Source organism: Electrona antarctica (genome assembly GCF_951216825.1).
Source record: "Electrona antarctica genome assembly, chromosome: 2".
Lineage (NCBI taxonomy): Eukaryota > Metazoa > Chordata > Actinopteri > Myctophiformes > Myctophidae > Electrona > Electrona antarctica.
The window spans coordinates 9366991-9391246 of record NC_136807.1 but is presented as its reverse complement, the minus strand read 5'-3'; the positions used below and the strand labels follow the sequence as shown (position 1 = coordinate 9391246).

At 42.4% G+C, this 24256-nt stretch overlaps 1 protein-coding gene across 1 annotated transcript; it reads right to left on the bottom strand.

The window, feature by feature from the left end:
- Positions 1 to 356: 356 nt before the first annotated feature.
- On the bottom strand, positions 357 to 17699 carry tmem240a (transmembrane protein 240a; the record flags this gene model as incomplete). Its single annotated transcript, XM_079522216.1, has 4 exons — positions 17626 to 17699; positions 17136 to 17242; positions 10288 to 10496; positions 357 to 511 (listed from the first exon to the last, which is right to left on the bottom strand). The coding sequence occupies exons 1-4, from the start codon at positions 17680 to 17682 to the stop codon at positions 357 to 359; spliced, it is 528 nt and encodes a 175-aa protein (XP_079378342.1). The 5' UTR covers positions 17683 to 17699.
- Positions 17700 to 24256: the final 6557 nt, after the last annotated feature.

Here is a 24256-nt window from a genome sequence, read left to right as displayed (position 1 = left end):
CAAGTTTAACAATGAACACAGAAAATGTCTCGATACAGAAAAAACACCCTTAAAAATGTTGTTTTCCCCCCCACCCCTCCCACAATAGTGGACATGGACATAAGACAAGATTTCAGTGGCAACAATAATCTTCCATTTGGATTTTCGGGGCTGTTTGGATGCCGACAAGCGCCGTGTTTTGTGGTAAGAAAGCCCTGTCGCCGAGGGTGGGCATTTGGAGGGGCCGTGTTCATAATGGTGGGAGGGCAGTTTTTCAGGGTCTCTGAGGCAGCAGTTGGCCATGGGGCAGTTTGGGGTATCAAGACCGGTACAAGGGGGGTGGGGGTTTGGTGTTGGGGTGGTTCTAGTTTTCAGAGTCAGAGGTGACGAGGGCTAGGGTGACCGTTGTGGTAGAGCTTCTGCTTGATGTGCACCATGTTGCCGGTGGAGTCTTCCAGCTGTCGGAGCTGCGCGCGGCGACGCAGATCCCGCAGGTTGCAGAACTGGGGCAGCCACGACCAGGATGGGGTGTCTGGGACAGGAAAAACACAAGAGAAGCAGGACAAGGTCAGAGGGGTGAGGATCATAAACTAGATCGGCCCAGATCTGGGTCCTTCTCAGCTCCCGGCCGGTTGTGCCAGCGTCTATCACAAAACCAGCATAACAAACAAACGCACAAGGCGTTTCCCATAAAACATTTTGTCCTATTTTCAAGCACAGGGCGACTGAGTCAAAAACATATCTGCCACTGCAATAGATGCACAGTAAATCCTCATTGTACAGTAACCAAATGGACCATTTGTTATATTTGTACATTACAAATGAACACAAATCTTACTGTGTGGCTACCACTGTCAACTGTATGAAAATCTCAACTGTGTGAAGTGAGGGGCGTTCTTATTATCATACGTCATAATACATCATCTCATTCCGGCCAATATGAGATGTCCAGGTTTTAATGTTTGTGTTTACACAAACTCAAAACTGGCCATTCATTATCAATGGCATTTAATGTTTATTGGGACAATGATGTCAAACTGCCCATTCATTATCAATGGCATTTAATGTTTATTGGGACAATGATGTCAAACTGGCCATTCATTATCAAGGGCATTTAATGTATGTGTTAGGACAACGTTTGTGTATACACGGATTACACGCACACTAAAAGCTGGACATATGAGATCACACACACAGCAGGTGTCATCCTCAATTGAATATTATAAAACATATAGTTCTGGTTATTTTTTTATTATTGTTTGAGCCGTGTTTGAAATCATTCTTAATGCTGTATAAACACCCGAGACTATGTTAAGCCACATAAGGCCATTGTTTTTAGAACTGCCAAGAGAGCTTTACAATGCCTGTTTTTTTTTTTTTTTTTTAAAACAACTATCTTTAATAAGCTCCAATTGTGTAAAGTAGGGGTGTGAGCATTTTACAGGACCACAGGAATGAGACAGTATGTGATTGGATGAGCAAGAGAGAAAGGAATATCTTAAGTGCATGAAATGTCCTTGATTCACGACTACATTCATGTTTTGTATGTTGCACATGAGCAGGTGCCTTGGCTGAGTCTCCCTTCTCTCTAAAGACTGAAATTGGCATTGCATAAAATAAAATTCAATGGACACAGACCAGTCCCCATTTTTTAGAGTGCAATAGCCCATGCTGCTCACTTTGCCAAACGTCGCTCTCCGTATTTGAACAACCGCCATAACTCATCCCTGACGATGCGTGTGTATCTGTGTTCCAAGCTCTGTGATGGGGAGCCTGACCTGCTGTGAATCCATGACTGCACTGGGATGAACTGGGATTCTTTTTATTTTTGTCATGGTTGATGAAACAGACTGGGGTTTATGCGGGGAACAGGAATGGTGGAGCTAGATTTGAGCTTGTCAGTCCAAGCCAGAGCTCTAATGCCACGCAAGGACCACTGGAGACTGGGTAGAAATGGGGGAGAGCCCCAGACAGCAACACTCGGTAGCCAGATTGGGGGAGGGGAGGGGAGGGAGGGTGGGGGGGCTGAGTGAGTGAGTTATTTATAGCCTTGAATGGGTATGCAATCCACAAGGACTGCTCTGAAGGGTATCCAAAGGAAACAAACGACAGCACGAGACGGGTTCCTTCTCATTTCAATAAAAGGATGAGGAGATGGGGTCTGCACTCCGCATGAGAAATAAAAATGATAATGTAATGCACAAAATGGGGGGGGGGGGGGGGCAAGGTACACCCGGCAATATTTTCAATAGGCGGTTGGGGGAGGGGATGTCGAACGCCAAGTCATCATTTTCTTTATTTATATCATTGTATTGCCTCCCCCTTTCACTCGTTTGACAAAGGCGACGCCAGTGTAGTGCACCGACGCAATAAGCTCATGCATTCGTGGTGAATTCCACAATAATGGAGAAAGTACACCAGCAAATCGGAAAGGATGCACGAGGAAAGGAAACTGCTTGGAGGATGTTCAATAACGGGAAGGAGGAGAGAGCTATAGATGAAATTAGGAAAGCGGGGGAGGGGAGGGGGGGTGGAAATCAATGTTCACCTCAATGCGGCACGTGTGTATATCGCCACTGTCAGGTGGAAACCTTGTATATTCCCAAAGCATTGCTTTTCAGGAAATCGAGAAAAAGAGATTCTGCGTTTGAATGAATCCAGCTATTTAGTCACAAGCTCTTGTTATTTATTCGTTAAATATTTATAAAACCCACAGTCCTATTTGGGGCATGTCATTATAGGAAAAGCACGTTCGTTCAACTTCAAATATTTTCATAACATTCCACAAATACTGGAAATAACAAGAAATACAAGCTCACAATGCATCGCATCATGTCATGTTGTGAGTATAAGTATAAAATAGAGCATGAATTATTATTTTTAAACTAAAAGATGAAAATGGAGACAAGGTTCTGCCCAACAGCAACGATACGTGTGCACGCGTGCGTGTGTTTCTCCCTCACCCGCCATTCCAGCTGCTCTCTCATTCTATTTATAGATCTGGAGGAGAGAGCTTGTATATGTGTATGTGGGGGTTTAGGTGGGGGTTGGGCTATGTGACAGCATCTCCACCCTCCTTCCTTCCGTCTCTGCTAGCCTCACCTTCACTCCCCGTCTCTGGGAGGCTAAACGACTCGAACCACACTTCTACGTCACTGCCAGCGCAGTGGGCATTCCCTCCCTTGCACAATGGGTCCAGCACAAAAGAAGCCTATAGCTGTTTCTGGGGGGGAGGGGGGGCGATTGCATAGGACGTAGCAATGGTATTGCTTCATTCATCACAAAAACCTTATATTTCTACCCAACAATATGGCTAGAGTTTGGTTTCGACCCAACACATTTGTCACGCTTCCGGATTCCAATGTACTGAGGCCTTGATTCGAAATAATTCTCAAATGTAAACAAGAAGGCACTGGAGCAGCTCAGACGGTTCGTCAGGTCATCATGACCTGACGAAGATGTAATTGACACATCGAAACGTTGTCGCTTTTTACTTGCACCCTGTTACAAATAAAATAAGGGCCTAAAACGTCTGAGCTGCTCCAGTGCCTTCTTCGCATATATGTCCTGCACCAGATTGGCCTGCTATAGGCTAGAGGCGCGGCTGGAACTCCCTTCTAAATTCTCAAATGTATATTTCATATTACTGGTGAAATGTCGTCACTTGCTACCATTTTTTTCAGTGGTGTTCCAATATGAAGCTATTGTATGTATTACATGGCAATATTCAGAAGGTCTCCTCCCCATCACACACCCACTTAACGAGGCAGTGGGAGGAAGCAGCCAGATATAAATTGTAATTTTTTCAATTAAACAAAGGTTTTTTTTATTATATATTAATTTTGACTGGTGTATTTTTCACAATAACCATTCCACACTAGCTACTAGCCTATTATTTGTAAATTATCCAAAAATAGGGCCCAGGTAAAAAAAGAAAGAAAGAAAGCAAACTTGAATGTTCTGCATAGGTTACATCTGTACATCTAGGTTACATATAAGGTGGTTAAACGCTACCCTGGTATACATCTGTACATCTAGGTTACATATAAGGTGGTTCAACTCTACCCTGGTATACATCCGACTGTACATCTAGGTTACATATAAGGTGGTTAAACTCTACCCTGGTATACATCCGACTTGCATCAGGTTCTGTCGCGTCATGTTTTGGTTTTGTCTGGCATTCAAAGAAACAATAACGCAGTCGCACATCCTCCGTTTCTTGGTGCAGATCTGAGCCAAACTGTATGAACGGAAACATGAAAACAAAGCAGGGGCTCGCAACTCACTTTTGAATGCTTCAAAGTTGTATTAGCGACAAACGGCAGATACGAGCATTGTATCTGCAGTTAGTCGCAAATAAACTTTGGAGCATTCAAAAGTGATGGTGTTGTGAGACCCCCGCTTTGTTTTGTTTTTGTTTGGCCCCATTTTTGGACAGGTGCATTTTAATACTTTTTCATAGTACCGGTAGGTATACTGTGTGTGTATTATGGTTATTGATCCTAACTGACTGACTGCAGTCTTTGGTGTAGTCCCGAAGGACACACTGATAACTAATCACCATGCAGGGCCTGCATGGTGATTAGTTATCAGTGTGTCCTTGCATTGCAGGCAGAAGCTATAGTATTCTCTGCTTTACTTGTCTAGACATCTCATGCACTTTAGTTGGAAGAAAGTTATGCCACCAGCTCACAAGCACTGGGGTAACAGCTTAAGCCTTAAATACTCATCCTGTGGTTCCATGCAGAATTACTATAAGTCGCAGCAACCATTTTTGTCCTATTTTGAGTTTGAGTTCCTTTCCATTACCCACTTGAACCCTGGTGCCCATATTTTGAAATAATAATAATTGAAAATGTATTATTTTATAAAATGTTACTAAACCTTTTCAAGCCTGATTAAAAAATAAATAGCCAATCTACAAGCTCACATAACGGTTCTAAATCGTCTATTTCTGAATAGCCAAAGTATAAAATAGGGCTCAATGAATGTAGCTACAAATAGAAACTCTCCACCCTCCTCGGCTCCTCCCCCCATTTACACTTTTAAATTTCACCCACGGTTTGCAATGTCCAGCAATGATCAGTTTTCATGTTTCTACGTTTGTCTTATTTTGGAGTAGTGTCTTGTGCATTGTTGTGATTGTACAATGGAAAATCAATACAAATACTACAATAAATAACACTAACGTAGGCCTGTTTTGACACAGAATACCACAGAGCAGAAATGTGATAGTGGATGTAATGTGATATTACCCCGTCTAAGAGTGAGGACATCCTTATTGGAGAAAGGAGGAGACGTTGAATAGGGAAATTAGGTCTCAGACAATCACACACAGAGAGAGAGACAGGTGACGGGAGTATCTCACCAATGAACAGACACGTGTCCTCTGTGCGGTCCACTGTCTCACCGGGTTGCGTCTGGTCTAGACACAGCGCATTCTCCCATGATTCCATTTGTGCTTCCTCTTTTCTCGTCCTCTTTTCTTTTTGGCTTTGAAAGCATATAGTCAGTGTTTTCATACTCGACGACTATACAACTGCATACACATTGCTGGACAATGTTGCTATAACAATGAACGTTTTCTGCGTCACCGCGTCTCCAGGACTCGTTATCGTGGATATGTTTTTTTTTCTTCCCTTCATTCGTCTTTTCAGGACAAGAGGTGACAGAGGCATCATGGAGGCCAAAATTTACGGGCAAGGACAATCAGAGTATAGGGGTACATTGTACTTTGACAACATGTTGTAATTATTATTATAACTATTACTATTATTTAAAAGTCATGATTATGCAGCAACTTTCACTGCCTGATCATCATGATCATCAACGTCATTGTCCCTCGATTGGTCTGAAATGGTCATAATTATAAAAAACTCAACAGACATCTACATATGGTAGGTTGCCATTATGTAAATATACCCTATAACCTTAATCCATGAAGCTCCTGCTTGAGGACCAGGCTGGAGATCTCTGTCATTATCTCCACCAGGAGATTCGGCACTGTGGGTCTGCGTGTACATGTGTCCGTCCGTCCGTCCGTCCGTCCGTCCGTCCGTCCGTCCGTCCGTCTGTCTGTCTGTCTGTCTGTCTGTCTGTCTTTCCACAGTTAGGCCTCACTCACACGGTCGCAACAGATTGCTGTATGCTTGTTGTATACAAAGGGTGTGACACAGCTTGCCCCAATGCATTTCCAATGGGAGTCACATGGTTTGACACAACATTTGTGTTGTATGAGGGGGAGGGGCGCCGTCGAAACACAGCCGAAAGCCATACAACAGCTTGTAGTCCAAAATGTGGACTACAAACCATGTGACTTCCATTGGAAATGCATTGGGGCGGCCATGACACTCACAACATTCATACAACAAGCATGCATCAATGTTTTAAAGGTCTGAGTGAGGCCTTAGTCTCACATTCTACTGTGCCGATCAATGTCATATATCTTGTGCATGCCGACAACTATGTAATTTATTTTATTTATAATGGCAGAGCAATTGTGGATAAGGGTCCCACCAGGCTAGCCAATTACACTGGCTGCTCCCATCACTCCGGCTTGTGGGATATACTGGAAATAGACAATGGCAGATAGGCTATGCAAGTTCGCTGACACAAAGCTTATGTACGGTGTGCACCGAATCTAAAATAGCCTAATACAGCACTGTCTTGAAATCACAGACATGAAGAGTTGCTGAACGAGCATGCTGGATTTGAAGATAACATGTTTAGATGCGATTGTGACAACCCAGGAAGATTGCAATAGAGACTATACATGTACAATATTGGTGCCAAGCTACTCTTTCATGGCAGTGCAGTAGGTAGAAATGTCACTGCATACATTGCTATTATTATTATTATTATTATTAGTGCATGCTTCCTGGTGGAGATTTGCACTCTACTGTAAGCAGATTTCTTTTTTTATAGGAAGACATTTAATTCACTTCAGTGTTTTGCTAGCTATAACCGTTGACCGTGGGGGTGAAAGCTGCTGCATGACTGACAGGCTAAATATTTTCACCTGATAGTGAGGAGTTTCACCAGGAGAGTGTAACATGTGCGGAGGAGTGCTATGCCACCCAGGTGCCACCTGCAAATAAAGACAGTTGTTTTCAGTGGAGCACCCGGCCAAGCCAGAGGAGGCACCACGGAGGAATCCAACCCCAAGTATTACTTTGCCGGTGTGCCACCGGGACGGCCCCCGGAACTTCATATTAATACAAGGAATGGGCATAATGCTCCCGAAGTAGTGAGCATTATGAGACCTTGACTTGACAACACAGCCAAGAAGAAACTGAAAAGGATCCAGTCATTTGACAAATATTTGGTTCGGCCAAATATTCAGTGAGACCTGTAAACGTCCCCCAACCCCAAAAATAAATATATAGACAAAAAAAACAACATTTTGGAAACTGATCGTGTTCTACCGTATCTAATGACTACAGTAGTAGGCCTATGAATCATGGCACACAGGCACAGTTTGGGTGTTTTGGCTGTGATATTCTATGAGGTCACTGTAAGCGGAGGCCAAAAAAGGTGAGGTGAGACGAGTGGAAAATGGGCCAAGGGAAGGAGGAAGGTCACTCACAAGAGCTCTGCCACCTCCTGGGTTTTTTGGCAAGGTTGATGTTTATGCAATGTTATACGTGTGTGTGTGTGTGTGTGTGTGTGTGTGTGTGTGTGTGTGTGTGTGTGTGTGTGTGTGTGTGTGTGTGTGTGTGTGTGTGTGTGTGTGTGCGTGCGCGCGTGCGTGCGTGCGTGCGTGCGTGCGTGCGTGCGTGCGTGCGTGCGTGCGTGCGTGCGTTGCTTCCACATGCGTGTGAATCTACCACCTGGTGATGGGCAATTCAAAGGAAGTGTTGGATGTGTGAACGTGTTGATCTCAGTATACTCATGTTTTCTGTAATCTAGTTTAATAATACATTTCAACGAGTGCCTCCATCTTTTATGCTTGTACTTACTGCAACGAGACCTCTGACTCACAAAGGTTTACGAGATATTGATGGAGAGATAGAGGAGACATTTTTGTTGTGACTTGATTGTTGAACATAATATCTTCATTGCCTGCCTTGATATTGATTCTTATCATAGCTTTTATTAAAATATTTCTATCATATTGGAGAACTTAATATACTTCCCAGTACTACCACACGAAACCTAGCTTTCAAGTCATTTCAAATAGCTGTGAGTCACTCGATACAAATTACTGACCCTTTCCTACCGTTTTTAATCATTTTGCCATCCATTGACACCTCAGCACCTCTCGTCAACGTTTTGTAGTCAATCCCTTGAAAAATATATGGACATATAAGTGTCCATATATTTAAGTGGACAGATGGGAAACTATCTTCACACTCAAAACAATCACCCTTCGTTTTGACATGTCTTGGCGTATACTACACACGTTCATTTATCATTTCGGAAAGTCTTAGCTTTAAGGCATCAAAACATCACCTTTAATTCCAAAGCATGTCTGTCAAGAATAGATTTCAAGTGCCAGTTTATTTTCACATCAGCTGAACACAGATGCTTGAAGGGCATCCACTAGTGGTGTCAAAAAATATCGATATGAATCGATAATCGATTTTAACATTAACGATACGACTACATCGATGCACGTGTGTCTGGATCGGTCAAATTAGCGTCTGGATCGGACGTTGGATCGATCCTAAAGTTGTGAATCGATATAATTCAACTAACTGCGGGAAAAACACAGATGTACAAGCCCACAGCGCTGTGCATTGCGACGGGTAGATAACTTGTAGATCTGCTACTTCCAGCGCAGGAAGGGCGCATGCTTATGACGCTCTTTAACTTTGCACCAGCGACAGTCACAACACACGAGCAGCAGACGGGGTGCACAGGCAGATCCGACACAACTTTATTGCACACATCTGTGCTTTCATCCACGCTTCCATAGCCTTTTACATCTTATTTCCCATCCACGGGCACAAGCAGTGATATCAACAGCTTCCACCCGATCTGTGGTGGTGTTCTGTTGTCTGACGAGGGAAGCTACTAGCTAGTAGCTAGCATGGGAGCTAACGTTAGTTTAACTTCCATATAGTTAGAAGGAGTCCTCCTTAATAACACTATACTTTCCATCCGTTCCCCAACCCCTCACACTCGCTGCTGCGTTTACACGGGCAGACACAAAGACGAATGGGAATATCATTTGGAGCTTTAACAATGAATGATAGACTGTATCGTTGCGTCTGCCCGTGTTTAATGGTCAGGGTTTCACTGTCCACAGCAGGCAGTCAGACCTGTCAAACTATGCACTTCCAAAACTCAGAGACATGCCACCACCTATAAATTCAAACCCACCTCTGGAATATTGCTATAGCTTTCATTTATTTTATTCCATAGTCTTAGTTTTTCTCTAATAAAGTTGTTTTTATTTGTTTTCTCATGTTCCCCTTGAAAAGTGTCTTTAAGTACTCAGAGAAGCATATAAATAATATTATTATCACTATTATTATTACTACTTGTTTTATTGCCTATGCTTATGTAGTCACTATTCATTGATTCACTCATATCCAAATCCATTTGAAAAAAAAGCTCACTGCTCAGGTCAAATAGGCCTATTGATATGCGATTAAAATGTGATTAATTGAGATTAATTAATCAATCACAACGCGTCCAATTAATTAGATGTTTTTTAATTAAGTCCCAACCCTATTCTTTATAGATCTAGCTTCAAATAAAAAATCTATAGAAGGTTAAATGTGTCAGATCGCAACGTATCGTATCGAATCGAATCGCATCGCATCAAATTCCATGAAGTTCCACAAAATCGAAATCGTATCGATTTGGACTGAATCGAATCGAATCGAATCGTTCTGTATATAAAATGTATCGACCCCGAATCGCATCGTAGCCCATGCGTATCGATACGTATCGAATCGTCTTGTAAGGGAGAGATGCACACCCCTAGCATCCACTCTCACCTGCTCAGTCTCTGGGGCAGGTGACTGGATAAATGACTATGATGTGCTAGCTAAAATGAACAGATCATTACGGAAAGAAATATGTGCTCATCTATTAGCTATGCTTCACTTTGTCTATGAGCTTCTTCATTTTTGCAGAAGTGTAATGCTTGCCAGCTGGCTAAGGACTCCTACTTTGTGTCACGTGATGAAATGAAAAGAACAGATTTTCAATTGGAATGGTTTGGGGTAATGCAATGGGTTTTTCAGCCGCGTTTTTTTTTCCTTCTTCTTTTCAGTTGAAAATCAGTTCTTTTTTTGTCAAGTGGCACGGTCATCCGACTTAGTATAAATGAGGCTTTTCCCGTCCAGGGTGACTTACCGTAGTATCGGCTAGCCCTCCAGGCCCTGACAGCACAGTGTAGAACGCCGTCCAGCCACAGCAGGAGCCAGCTGATGCAGAAGCCCAACAGAAGGCCCAGCATCAGGTCCATCTCTTGCTTTGTCACGCTGTCGCTCACAAAGTAATTCTCTGACGAATCCACCAAGGAATGGTCCCCATCATACGGGATAACATAGTGGACATGATGCCTATAGGGCAGCCAGATAAAGACGTTAGGCGGATAAATTAAAAAGTATAAATCATTTTTTGTCTCAATGGCACAAGTTTTGTCAGGATAACTCAACATTGTCCCGGGGGTACAATATATTAGTGATTCAATTAGACTGTATTTTGTCATCATAGCAGAAATCTGTCTTGCTTCGTAAGAAAACTAATTGGAGTTCAAGAGGATGTTGGGAGGATGTTCCCAATTTACCCACTCTTTGCATGCAACGACTAACAAACGATGAAGTGTGCATAGTTGAGTGATATACAGATATACATTATATAAAATTGTCTTAAGTAATGTAAAGTATACATGATGTGAACAGTGAGCACTGTTCATCATTATCAGACTTACATTTATCCTTCAACTTCTCGTTTATGCCCCAAAATGAGAGGCTATAGAGGTTTTGTTGCTATTTGTAGCAATTGTAGAAATATTAGACCTTAATTGTCAAATGTTTAAACATGTTCTAATCATGTATACTTTACTTTATTTAAAAACATTTTCCAAATATTATTTTCTTTTTTGAACATTTTGGACAAAATATGAGGTGCCCAGATGTCCCTAGAGCCCACCTATCCTGTTGCCAATCCATATACTGTATACATACATTACAATATTACATACATTACAATATTACAATATTACATAGGCCTATACATATTACAGACATACATCTTTTCTATTGCCCGTTGTATCATGAGCTACGTCAAAAGTTATTTAACAGATGTAAAAATATAGATCTGATGTGGTTAAGTGATGCAGAGCGACTGAGATGGATTTTCGAACAGAAGATATTTGCATTAGCAGAATATATAGAGAAAGCTTGGGACATACGGACAAAGAAAACTTTTAATAAAAAATAAATTAAAATTTTTATTTTTATGTTTTTGCTTATTTCAGTTTTTTACAAATACTTGGTGTAACTTCTGTGTGGGAAGTAAACGTGATATTGTTTATTTATGTTGTTGGTGTCTTATAATCCCGTAAGGGATGGGTCTTAACGACAAGACACGAAAATAAAAAATCATTAATTAATTCATACAGACAGTATGCAGTAGTTTTGCATCCCTTTTTTCATCCCTTCATGGCTTACTGGCAACTCATTTCATAAGGGTTTCTCTACGTCTGCTCCTCACTAAACATGTAAGCTGCAACAATCTGTATTTTCATATTCCTAAACAAAGAGGAGAAATCGGACAAAGGAACACATGGTGTGTTTTTCTCAGATCGCTTGTCCCTTGCTGTGTTGACCACTGACTCATACACTGACACCACGGCGCGTAATCAGCGCCTCAAACTGTGACTCCGCCCACCCTCTGGGGAAGTTGTGATTTGCGCTCGTTCATTGCAATGCAATTTGCGGCATTTTCAAAACAATATTGAGCAGAGTAGCGATTATCAAACGTATTTGCAATGCCATACGTTGAAAGATCTGTTGCCCGTGGACAAGGCACGCTACCTCCGCAAGTTAGATAGCATCGGCATAGATGTTTGTCCGTATGTGATTAAGGATTGGACCAAGTTGCATTGGCAGCCATAGAAAATTCTTACCTCAGGCTAAAACCGGATGTGACGTTTTTTGGGCGTTCCTGTCTAGCTTGGTGTCAGTGTATACCATTACTGTTCATCTTGTTACATTATTCAGCAGTGACTGCATTTCTTGATGACACTTCTGTCTTGCTAATTGGAGTGCACCAAGTAGGCTAAATACAAATAAAATATACAGTATTTCTTATTCGTTCCGTACCTCCAACTTCAGAGAAAGAAAGATGGGTGTAAGTGTTCAGTCTAATTCAAATCGAACGATGGCTTGAGTTAACCAAATTAATTAAGTGTTTGGTTGTCTTGCAAACGCTCCAAGGGAACTGCGTAGACTGGGTTCACACATACTATGTCATGTATCTTCTTTGAAACACTGTTAACCACCTCTTTACTTAGTAAAAGCTCTGTACTTGATCCGTTCTACCCCCCATCAAATCAAATGAATCAACAGACAGCAGCAAATCTACATCGTTATGGTGACTTACGAATGTCACCATAATAGAGATGCTAGAGTTAAGTGGTTATGACAAAACACATAATGAGTACCCTCATTGAGGAAAGCGATGCTTCCAAGCCTATTATTAGGGCTGGCCGATATGATTTCAAATCAATATCACGGTTATTTAAAACTTTTGCTGTGATTATACGATTTAAGTGAAAATAGCAAATTTACAAGATTTACATTATATTGTATTTACTTTTTTTGTACGCCACCATAATACAATTACTTGAGGACCACATTTTTAACCTATCTTTATATAATTGGTCATTACTAAAGCTATTATAAGATGGCACCATTTATGTCTACTCATTCTGTCAGTCTCCGCCTGGAGGAGGCATGTGGACAATTCAGAAACCTACCAGTACATCATCGACGATAGGCAGGTTTGGTCATTTCAAGATTTTAAACTTGTATTTTTTATTAATGCAAGACCAATGGCTTCTATTTCACACTGTCCAGGAAGAGGGCTGTTGTTGGAATCCCCTTTGCTTTGATGTCATTGATAGGCAGGTTTCTGAACTGTCCATATCCCACCAATGAGACACAGAGTGAGTAGATGGAAATTGTGGCATCTTATAATTAGCATGAGGACCAATTATGTGAAGATAATTTGAAAATGGGTGATGTGCTCCTTTCAAATAGTGAAATAGCAGATCCACAAGCTCACAATGTATGATATTTTTTTAAATGTTGGGGAAAATCTTAGAATTCTTTGGGGGGGATCTTATAAAAGCATGTACTTCAACTAAAGTACACATTGTCACTTGTAGTTGAGTCATATTTGACCACAAGTATAGTATATTTTGACTCACCTACTGAGTAAATAAGTCACCTCATTGAGGAAAGCCGTGCTTTCCAAGCCTAGAAAGCACAGAATCCCATTGCTACAGTAAAACAAAGCACTTCCATACAGTGTCTCTTAGTTCTCAGTGACAGTCTGACAGATGTAACCACGGTGATGCACTATTGCAAGCACTGACTGGAGCAAATGAATAAAGACAGCTGCATCCTGGATTGATGTCATTAAATCCTCCGGGCCTGTCTTCTGATGTAAGGTCTGCCAATACTTTCTAAATGACAAAACTGCTTGGAGCAGAATGATGAATAAACCAAGTGAAAATTATTAGTGTCAGTGTAACAACAGGGTGCAGGATGGTTGTAATTGCACTTTAGTTATAGTTCACTGATCTTGTGATAATGTACATGTCTGTTCTTGTTAATGTCTGTTTGTCAGTTTGTGTGTAGCTGTGTTTTTAGAGTTTTTATCATCTGCTGTAAAAACAATATTTCCCAGTTTGGGTCATACAAATAAACATGACCTTGACACTTGAATCCTAGCATGCCTATTCTGGGGGGAATATTCATGAAAAACAGCCGATCTACAACCTTACAATGCAACTCAATCAGCTCTTTTTGGTGAAGAAATTTGGTGTAGAGCGTAAAAACAGCACACAAAGTACAGACACTGTCCAGTTTACTAAGTATAGAGTGTTTAAGTGTAAGAGTGTAATAATGGACCGAAGGGTCTGACACTCAGAAATGTGCAGTGCATTCCCCCCCTTTTTTAAAGTAAAAACTTAATCAATATACCAGCTTGTCGTGAGGGCTCATTACTGACGAAGGCTGGGGTGCATAAAGGGGTTCATGCGCATTATTTTCGGCTTTTATTTACTGGAGTGACAGGGCAGTGACAAGGGACGACAATCACGACATGCAACACAGGCCCTGAAGTGAGATTATAACTGGGGATGGTGGTCAAACTGTTAATTGGCAACCCTAGGACAAGTCCGCTGCCAACACTCACTCTGCCTCCCCACCACACACACACACACACACACACACACACACACACACGCACACGCACACACGCACACGCGCGCACACACGCACACCGGCATATTTTGCACAATTTCCAAAAAGAGATGGCTACATACCAGCATCCCATATGTACTACTTGCTCGTGCTCTGTGCCACATGGACGTAAAACTAGACTTCCACTCCTGACTGAGCTACAACAAAACAAAGCGCAGTGGCTGCCAAGGGAAATGACACAGGATTTATCCTCAAGTCTGATTAAGTGTGCAATGATGGACATGGACGCCTCCACTTGTCATGTAGTCAAGGCTATACAAGCAGTTCCCCGGCTCACAGTGGACAATCTTGTGTCAATTTAACTCAGAGAATGCACACGTGGAACATTTGTGCATTCTCTGTGTCTGAGTTACAAATTGATTAATTAACTCAGAGAAGAAGGTGCTGAATATTTATGCTGGCACAAAAACCAATGACCAATGCTGATTCGGGAATGTGTGAGGCAACGTGCCAATAGCAACCTTAAAACAGCCAAGATAAGAGATCTGGATTTGGACTTTCTTTTGTGGGTCACTCTGTATTTTAATACAGAATATATTATTCATCAAAAGATCAAAATCAATAAGCTGTGGTGTATAGTTATTTAATTTAATGATTCATTGCAGCTCATATCACTTCATGTTGATCAAGAAATCTGGTTTAATTTAAAAAAAGAGTGTAATTGGTTGGCTGTAATAATAAAATGACCAAGATAACATGCAGCCTTTATTAATACATTAACTCACATTGGCACACTTCTTGTCTAAACATACCGGTGTCACTGTGCAACTCCCTTCTGTGTCAGTACACAGTAAAATCCTTAGTGTTGCATGGAACCAAGTAGACCCTCAGTCTGTAGCTACTTGGTTCCATTTGTACACTCTTTGGCGTTAAATAACATTGGTATTTTTAGCTAAACCACATTTTTGAGGGCCTATATACAGGTTTGTTTGTTTTTAGTTCAATGTTTGTTTTGACATAGTTTGTTTTACATCATCATTTCCTCACCTAATCATAGCAACATGAGTTAGACTTTGATATATTAGCGCCCCTCACTTCACACAGGTGTGATTTCTATGCAGAACATGCAGGAATTGGTCTGGCTGGTCAGGAACAGTGGTGGAAAAAGTACTCACATTTTGTACTTGAATAAAAGTATCAACACTGCAATATATAAATACTCTGTTACAAGTAAAAGTCTGGAATTCAAAATTTATATTGATTAAATGGCCGAAATAGGGCTGAAGTGGTTATATGTTTTTAATGATAATCCAAATCTACAACTATAGCTATCTAGTAACTAAGTTTTCAAATAAATGTATATAGTGGAGTAGAAGTAAAAGTATTGGAAATTGGAAATACTCAAATAAAGTACAAATACCTAAAAATTGTAATTGAGTACACTACTTAAGTAACTGTACTTGGTTACTGGTCAGGGAACTAACTGGGAAATCGTTGTCAGGCATTTGAGCCCATATGTGCCCTAACCACTCGGCTATCAGGTCACCCTAAACCTTCTGAAACTTGGAACATGAGGCCATTCCACAGGTTGCATCCCTGCATGAATATAGTCTAATATACCAGCATGTTGACCCATTTTCACATCCACAGCCTCTAAAACATGGTAGAGTTCAGTGCTCGTGTCTTTTAGACAGCGAGTATACCATAATATAGCACACCCCCAGCATGCAGATAATATCTACATGCTGATCTGTAATTGATTAGGATGAAACTACCATATTCATATTTAGTATTAGGCACTAATATACCGTGACAGTGCCATTTGTAACCGCTTATTACAGCCTGTGGCATTCAGATATTATCACAAGAGGTGCCACATTATATACAGAAGGTGCACAGTGACTGTGGACCTATTGGATCCTTAATTCTAGCATGAATACACCCTTGGGCAATGCAGAAAGAGACAGAGAGAACTTAACTCATCAAAAAGAGGGGAGATCAAACACCTTGGTGTGTGTTCTGCATCTATAGTAATTACACATGATGATGTGTAATATGGCTATGGGACATATAGGACATATAGCCTATACAGCAGATCTTTAAAATATGTGTTGGCTGGTGAATTCCATTTGAAGATTTTGATGAACAGGCCATGCTGCTGTTTTCTTCTCACTTCAAACACAGGTCTGTCAAATGAGAAGACTTCTCATTGTCCAATTTTGCATTATCAGACAGAACAAACGGCTGCAGGTATAGTAGTTGATCTTTAAAAGCCACATGATTTCTATATAGGCTAATCATATTATGTTTTCGACTCGACAAGTGTTTTTGTTTGAAACAGAACGCATGCACTTGATCACATTGTTTTAGAATGGCCTCTAATATACACAATAATTCATTACCTATTTATGGCTCCATCCAACACACCTTCGCATGCAGCAAAATCTAAATCCGAGTATAGCAGCCTATAGTGGGTCCTATAGTATAGCCCCCAAACACCGACACAATCTATAAATAAGCTGTCCGTTATAAGCACACAGCACGGACAAAATCGCCAAATTGACGTCAATGAAGCAGTATTATTTCTATATAGCTGTTACGCATAATATCACGTTCGATTTTCAGGGCTATACACCGCGCGAAACATTCGAGAGGCCTTTTGAGCAATTATAATTTGACGGGCAAAATAACAGCGCGGTTTTGACGCTGCCCACGGTGTGTGTATTTCCGAATATAGGCTATGATGGCATTTACGGTATTTACCTTCCACAGTTGCAATGACAGACGCGGTCCTCCCCTCGTAGATGCGGTAAGATGTAGTTGTGAAAGCGGTCCAGTAGTGCGTTCATGTCCATTAAACAGGCTATCGCCTGCAAAGAAGCATTCCAGTCAGCTGGGACATGTCAAGCAATCGGCTAGGCTATATTCCACCGAGCTGCACATGATATGGTCAGTGTGTATTTAAAAAATAATTAAACAGAGTGGCAGTGGGAAATCCGCCTGAATGTAAGGGGAAACTCTTGCATCGAAATGGTAGGCAATTGGATTATTTATTTATGACAGCAGGTAATTATAGGTAGGCTAACCTACTTCCACATGCCATTGATAGGCCTCCTGCGAGGTAGTTTCCTACACATGATGTGCTATATATAGCTTTAATTACTTAACAAATGTGTGATCGGCAAATTGGGACGCAAACAAGGATCCGGTCTCAATTGGCAAGATAAAAAAAAGGTGACAGACACTGACTTACCATAACAACTGAAGCACCAAGAATCATAAAAATCATGGTGGTTGTGATCATATGCATCAAAAAACTTCCAAACTCGCCGCCGTGCTGTAGCCCTCCTCTACCCGCGGCTCTGCTCAGACGCTCCGTCCCGGGAGAAGACGCTCATCGAGGCGCCGTGGCTGCACCTTGCAGGCTGCCCACCGTGGAGTGGAAACGGCACAGGGGCTGAGCCGGTGGCCCGCTGTCCCTCCGTCCCTCCACTGTCTATGTCCGACACAAGGCAAACAGTATAGCTATAGAACAGCCTTCACCGAACGCCAAATACCATGGAGAAGGAATGGTCCGGCCCGTATATAGTGGTATCGATGCCTGCGCCGGGCTGGACGCGGCAAAGGGTGCCGAAGAGGAGGGTGTGCTTATCCGGCGTGGCTCTATCTATCCCATTCAAAAGATTCTCGGCAAAGATGCAAGGGCTGGAAGTGGGCTATATCTGTCCCCTTGTCCAAGTTATTCCGGACTTTGGTAGAGCCTTATGGGATTTAGAAATATATTATAGCCATCGATTAAAAAAGGAAGAAGAACTAGGAGGAAAAAAAAGATTCAGTTGCATGCAGCCCTGGTTTTTCAAAGAACTGCGCCAACTAGGATACTTTCACGGTCCCCGTACGACGTCTTCTCGGAATGGTTTGATAGCATCGACATTAGGCCAAATAGATCCAGTCGGAGCTAGACCCACCCAGTAGCCATACCCTCAGTCCTGTCCTGACCAAGCAACGGCAGCTGCTGCATCAACGCCCGGAGCCAGACTCGCATGATTATCCCATCTTGTCTTATAGCAGCCACGAGCATCCATCCAATTCCAATCCATCCATCCATCCATCCACCACCACCTCTCTGTGCATGCAGCGTGCGCACTTGCTCGTTTCTGCGTGTGTCGTGCGCGCGTGTGCGTGTGCATGCGCGTGCTGTTGTGGGCGTTATGCGAGGGACAAACCGCGAGTGCGACTGCCGCTATATCATATTATTAATCGAAGCCTGCTGCATTAGAGTACATTTTAAGAATCGTGCACATTCGCGCTGATTTAACCAAATGTTCTCTGTAGGAGGCGGCACCTTATACCGCTTGGCTCAAGACCCCCCTTATACCATCCACCTCCGCCCTCCCTTATCCAGCAGCGCCCCTCTCTCTCTCTCTCTCTCTCTCTCTCTCGCGCGCTCTCTCTCTCTCTCTCTCTGGACGTTGCAGTTCACTTTCACATTCTGCGCCATTTCGCCGAGCTTTTGTGTTATACTCTTGTCACAACCCTGCCAGTTTATCCCACTCACAGTGATGGGTGTCATAGGTCAAAAGACTGCTTTGCTCTCTCTATAACCTTTCTTTTTTAGTCAGCCAACATATAGCCTAAGTTATAACTATTGTTTTATTTGGACGAATCAGTTAAACACGTGAAACAACCTGATGAGGACAATTAAGTATCACTGCGAAATCTATAGTTTTCAAATATTAATTTAGCACATTTAGAGTTTAGAGTTTCAACAACTGCATGTCAAACATTGCTTCAGGACCTTGGAGAGTTACCTTATATTTCCTTGATGATTGGACTGCATGCAGTGCAGCAGTGGCAAGTAGCATAAAGTCTAAAGAATTTACTGACTCAGGTAACCGTTTTAGAGGTAGCAAATTAAACAAAATAAATTATGATATTGTAATCTTCTCTTCAATGTAGTTAGACAGACTATAGCTCTTAATTTGCAATTGAACCCCTGGGGGCATGGTATTATCAGACTTGGACACACACACGCACGCACGCACGCACGCACGCACGCACGCACGCACGCACGCACGCACACACACACACACACACACGCCAAGCACCCTGAGATAAAGCACAGATAAGGCAAAGGGTTGATCACAAGGGTTGGACCGACCTATACTCAAACGACATAAGGGAGCCGTTATTGATATCCCAAGGGACTGGCTTTATATGGGCTTAGCAACACTAGTATAGCCCTTCAGCATCATATAGTGGCAAGAGAGCTAACAATGTCATCATTTCACCTTGGGCACAGCCTGCTCGCTCACCCACATGATCGTCATCAGGAACACCGTTACACAGACCCAGCCAGCCGTCCATAGCATATAGTGTGATAACAGTCTATGGGATGTTCAAATATAGCCCATCAAAAATGTCTGTGTTGGATCTTCATTATAGGTCAATGACAAAACACCTGTTCAGGCATTCCACACATACTCATTGCTTGCCTCTTGTCACCCCCATAAAGGGTGCAGGTACAACACATCATAAATCCCATGTTATATACACTTCCTGAGCGGTGAAAGTGTCGCTATACCGACTAAAATATACTCAACACCGTTAATGAGTAAGGACTGGCCCCCCCAGAACCTATAGGAGAGCAGCAGAGTTACCTGGGTCTACTATGGGTGGCCATAGCTGAATGGGTAGAGAGCCCGCCTGGGAAGGCGGGCAGGAGGTCCCAGGTTCAATTCCCAGACCTGTTGAGGTGTCTCTGAGCAAGATGCTCTAACTGATCATCCCCTGTATCGCTTTTTCAACCTCATGCCATCAGGACAAAGATACAGAACCTTACCATGGAAAAAGGTTCGTTTCAGTAGGAGTTTTGTCCCCTCAGCCATCGCGGCATTAAACAAACTGCCTCGCCGATAGGATGGTTCTGTACACAGTGGGGACCTCATGTTTTTGTATTGTCTTATAATGTAATGTAAAAAATGTAATGTTTTTCTGTACTATGTTGTTTTGTTGTTGGTGTTGAACAGACCTGTGAAGATCAATATCCTTCGGGACAATAAAGATTATTATTATTAACCCAACCCCTAACTGCCTGGCTTCACACCATTGACCCACAGTGCATGTGCCAAGAGCAGGACAACAGTGTGGTGCTTGAGTTGGGTTAAACTTAAAGCTGACAAAATAAAGTAAGCCATACTGGTCCAGCCTCGCTATATCCTTCGCTGCCTGCTGTGTTGCTGATGGCATGCACCTGAAGAGGGAGGCAAGATGCAACAGCTCCTACTAACAGACTCCGATGCACGTGAGAGGACTTTGAGTTTGAGTATTGGTATGGTGTTGGTGTTCGAAAAGAAAAGGGGGGGTCTCTTCTGAAATCTTTGTGGCAAATACAGTACTGTACAGTGCTGGCCGGCACTGAACCTGCCCTGTGCCAACGCATGAAGAGAACCAGGAGAGTCCCTTCACACTGCACATGCTTCACGGTGGGTCACCAGAACCCCTGAGCCTTGGGAAAAGAAGGTGTATATGCGTCAGCACCTCGGGACCTGCATGGTCTCTATATGCGTCAGCACCTCGGGACCTGAATGGTCTCTTGGGACAGATAGAACCCTCAGCTGGGGGTTATATAGCACCCAAGGTGTGTCATTGGACAGGAGGACTTCCCAGCCTTGGAGACAGTTTGTGTGTTCAACTTCAAACCATAGGGTTCAATTTGCCATCAAATAAGAGAGTTTCCTATTTTTCGCTCCTATGCCACCAAAATGTGGAACGCCAATACCAACAGTCATTAAGACATGCGAATCCCTTGACTCCTTCAAAACCGCTCTCAAAGGGCACCTATACGGACGGCTGCAAAACTAAACTGGCCCCCATAAAATCTGAATCCCCCACCCACCCCTTTTTCCTCTTACTGTATATGTTTTCTTTTCCCTTTTTACCTCCTTTATGATGATTTCCTGTTCTTTGCCTATATAGAAGTGTATATTTGTACGTCTCTAAATGTTATGATGAATTGAACAAGGTGGACCCTCTTGTAAACAAGTGGTCGTCCACTCACTGTTAACAGTTTTTGTATTGAGTTGTGCTTGAAATGTACTGTAATCAATCAATGAAAGCAGTTGTCCGAGCATTTCCTAAGAATCGACAAGCCACCTATCATTACATTAGATTTGCTACATTTGTAAAAGACTGATACACATTTTGTTCTAATATGTACACGAATGACATGTACTTTTGGCATAATGTATGTAATGTTAATTTTGTTGACTAAAATTGACCTTTTGTTCATCGACTACCTTTATCAATGATGAAAACTAAATAAAAATTAAGTTATGACTATATGACTAAACATGTTGACAATTTCCTCAACAAATAAAAAATAAAATAAAATGGAGAAGAGATTCAGTAGAACTAAAAGACAATTAATTGTTTGGTTGTGCTCTGGTGTGAAAATAGCTCTGCAAATAGCAGATTGGCTATTTTTGGCATGCAACCAAGTGTATAAAATCAGGCATTACAACGCCATTAAGGCCCGCCAAAATACATTTCTGTCGACAAAATAAACTGTAGATAAAACTAAAACATTTCAGAAGAAAACATTTACTCAATTTTAACTACATTTTTTTTAATTCAAAAGACCATTACTAAAACTACATGGCCTATACAATATACATAGCCCACTGGTCACACATCTGTCTATATAGAAAACAACAACAAATTAGGTCTATGAAATATTACTGTTCTGTAAGCAGATGGTGTGGTTCATGTTTCTAAGATAACGAGGCCTATTCATTATATAATTCTATTAAATAGATGGTCATGATAATGACGAGTAGACTTTCTTCTAAGCTTTCTCATGTCCCATCTAAAGGGGGCAGGTATTTATAAATGGTAAATGGTGCATTTATATAGCGCCTTTATCCAAGGCGCTTTTAAATAGATTGTGCATTACATTCACCCATTCATACACCGATTGCGGCGGAAGCCATGCAAGGTACCAACCAGCACATCGGGAGCAATTTGGGGTTCAGTGTCTTGCCCAAGGACACTTCGACATGTAGACAGGAGGAGCCGGGATAAGAATTTATTCTTCTTCCTGCTCCTTTTCGCCATGGGCGTATCACTGCATGAAAGACAAATGAATTATGAAAGACAAACTAATTGTTATCTATTATGATTTGTACTGTATTGTGATACACTATGTGCGAAATAAAAATGAAATGAAATGAAATGAAATGTGTTGTGGTCAGTGGGTGGCAGTAGCTCAGGAGGAGGTGGTGCCACTGTCTGGGCATCAGAAAGTCCCTAGTTCGATCCTACCAGCTTCTCCAGGATTTGTGACGCCTGGTAAAGTCTTCCCTGTGGAAGACACTTAACCTCCAACGGCTCCCCCATGTGCTCAGTCTGAGTCAAGCCACTGCTGGGTCAATGCAGAGAAGTCATTTCTCCTCAGGGATCACTACAAATCCCCCCTTTGTGATGCAGTTTATGTCTTTTCCTCTCAGCAGCTGCCGGTGTTTAATTTCATTTATTTTCCCCTCTTCACCTACTCCTCGGCCACACCGTTTGTTTTATCCAACTACTGACGTCAGAAGTAGAAAGTTAATAGGACTTGGAGGAGATGAGAATTTAAGAGAGCAGAATGTAGAGAGGGGCATTCTTTTATTCTTTTTGTATACTCTTTTCAAAACACTGAACTCTCACCCTCCTAATCCTTAATCATCATATATACAATGTAGGAGGGGGGTTGAGAATCAGAATCCCTGGTCTACACCAGTGACTGTCAAAGTCTTTCATGACCTACTAATTAATATGTTGGCTGCGGAAGCAGCGGAACCAGAACATTTTTTGTGCCAGGGACACCCATACGAGATTTGTGTTGTTAAAATGTTCCAAAAGCAAGCTCGGGTGGCGCAGTGGTAATAGTCCCAAAGCGGTTGCAGGTGATATTGGTCATACTGCATTAATCCTGTCAGCAGGGAATACTTGGCGGGAGGAGTATAGGATGTCCTGCCAGTGAGGGCTCCTCAGGTGAGTCAGTATATACAGCAGTGACCCCTGGATAACCATACATGGAGAAGACTGGATCATCACCTAGATCTGCATACTGTATATGGAGCCGGCCAGCAGCTCTACATCTGACCTCAAACCTCAAACCCTTAGATCTCCATATATGGAGCTGACCTTTTCTGACATGCCATATGTTGATCCTTTCCCCATGCACCCGTCCTTCCTGTTCTGACATTCCATGTTGATCTGACCTCATCAAACCCTGTACACTCAAGACACGATCTATATATGGCCAGTACAGAATTCATTCCATATATTGATCTGACCCCACCATGCCAAAGCGCCAGCACTCGCCCAGCAGTCTGCCGTCTGCCATCACCCAGGCGGATGCATGCGCGCGACCTCGTCCTTTAGGGTGAGGTCGCTTCTCGCCCTCAGGGCGTCTTACTGGTACTCAAATAGCCAACAGGATCTGAATGTTCGGAGAGCACTTGCCTGGAAAGCCTTGCACGGGATGAGGAGAGTGTGGAAATCAGATATGGGAGAAGACCTTAAGAGGCGGCTGTTCATAGCTACTGTGGAGTCAGTACTGCTGTATGGGGCCGAGACATGGACCCTCACAGTACAACAGGAAAAAAAAGCCCTGGATGGAGTCTACACAAGAATGCTACGAATGGCACTATAGGTGTCACATGGACGGACCACATCAGAAATGTGGACCTCTATGGGGACCTACCACGGGTCACGGACAAAGTCAGAGAGAGAAGGATAAGGCTGGCAGGGCACTGCAGTCACCCAGAACTTGAGGCAAGTAAATTGACCCTATGGGAGCCAACCCAGGGCAAAGCCAGGAGGGGAAAGAAGCGTACCAC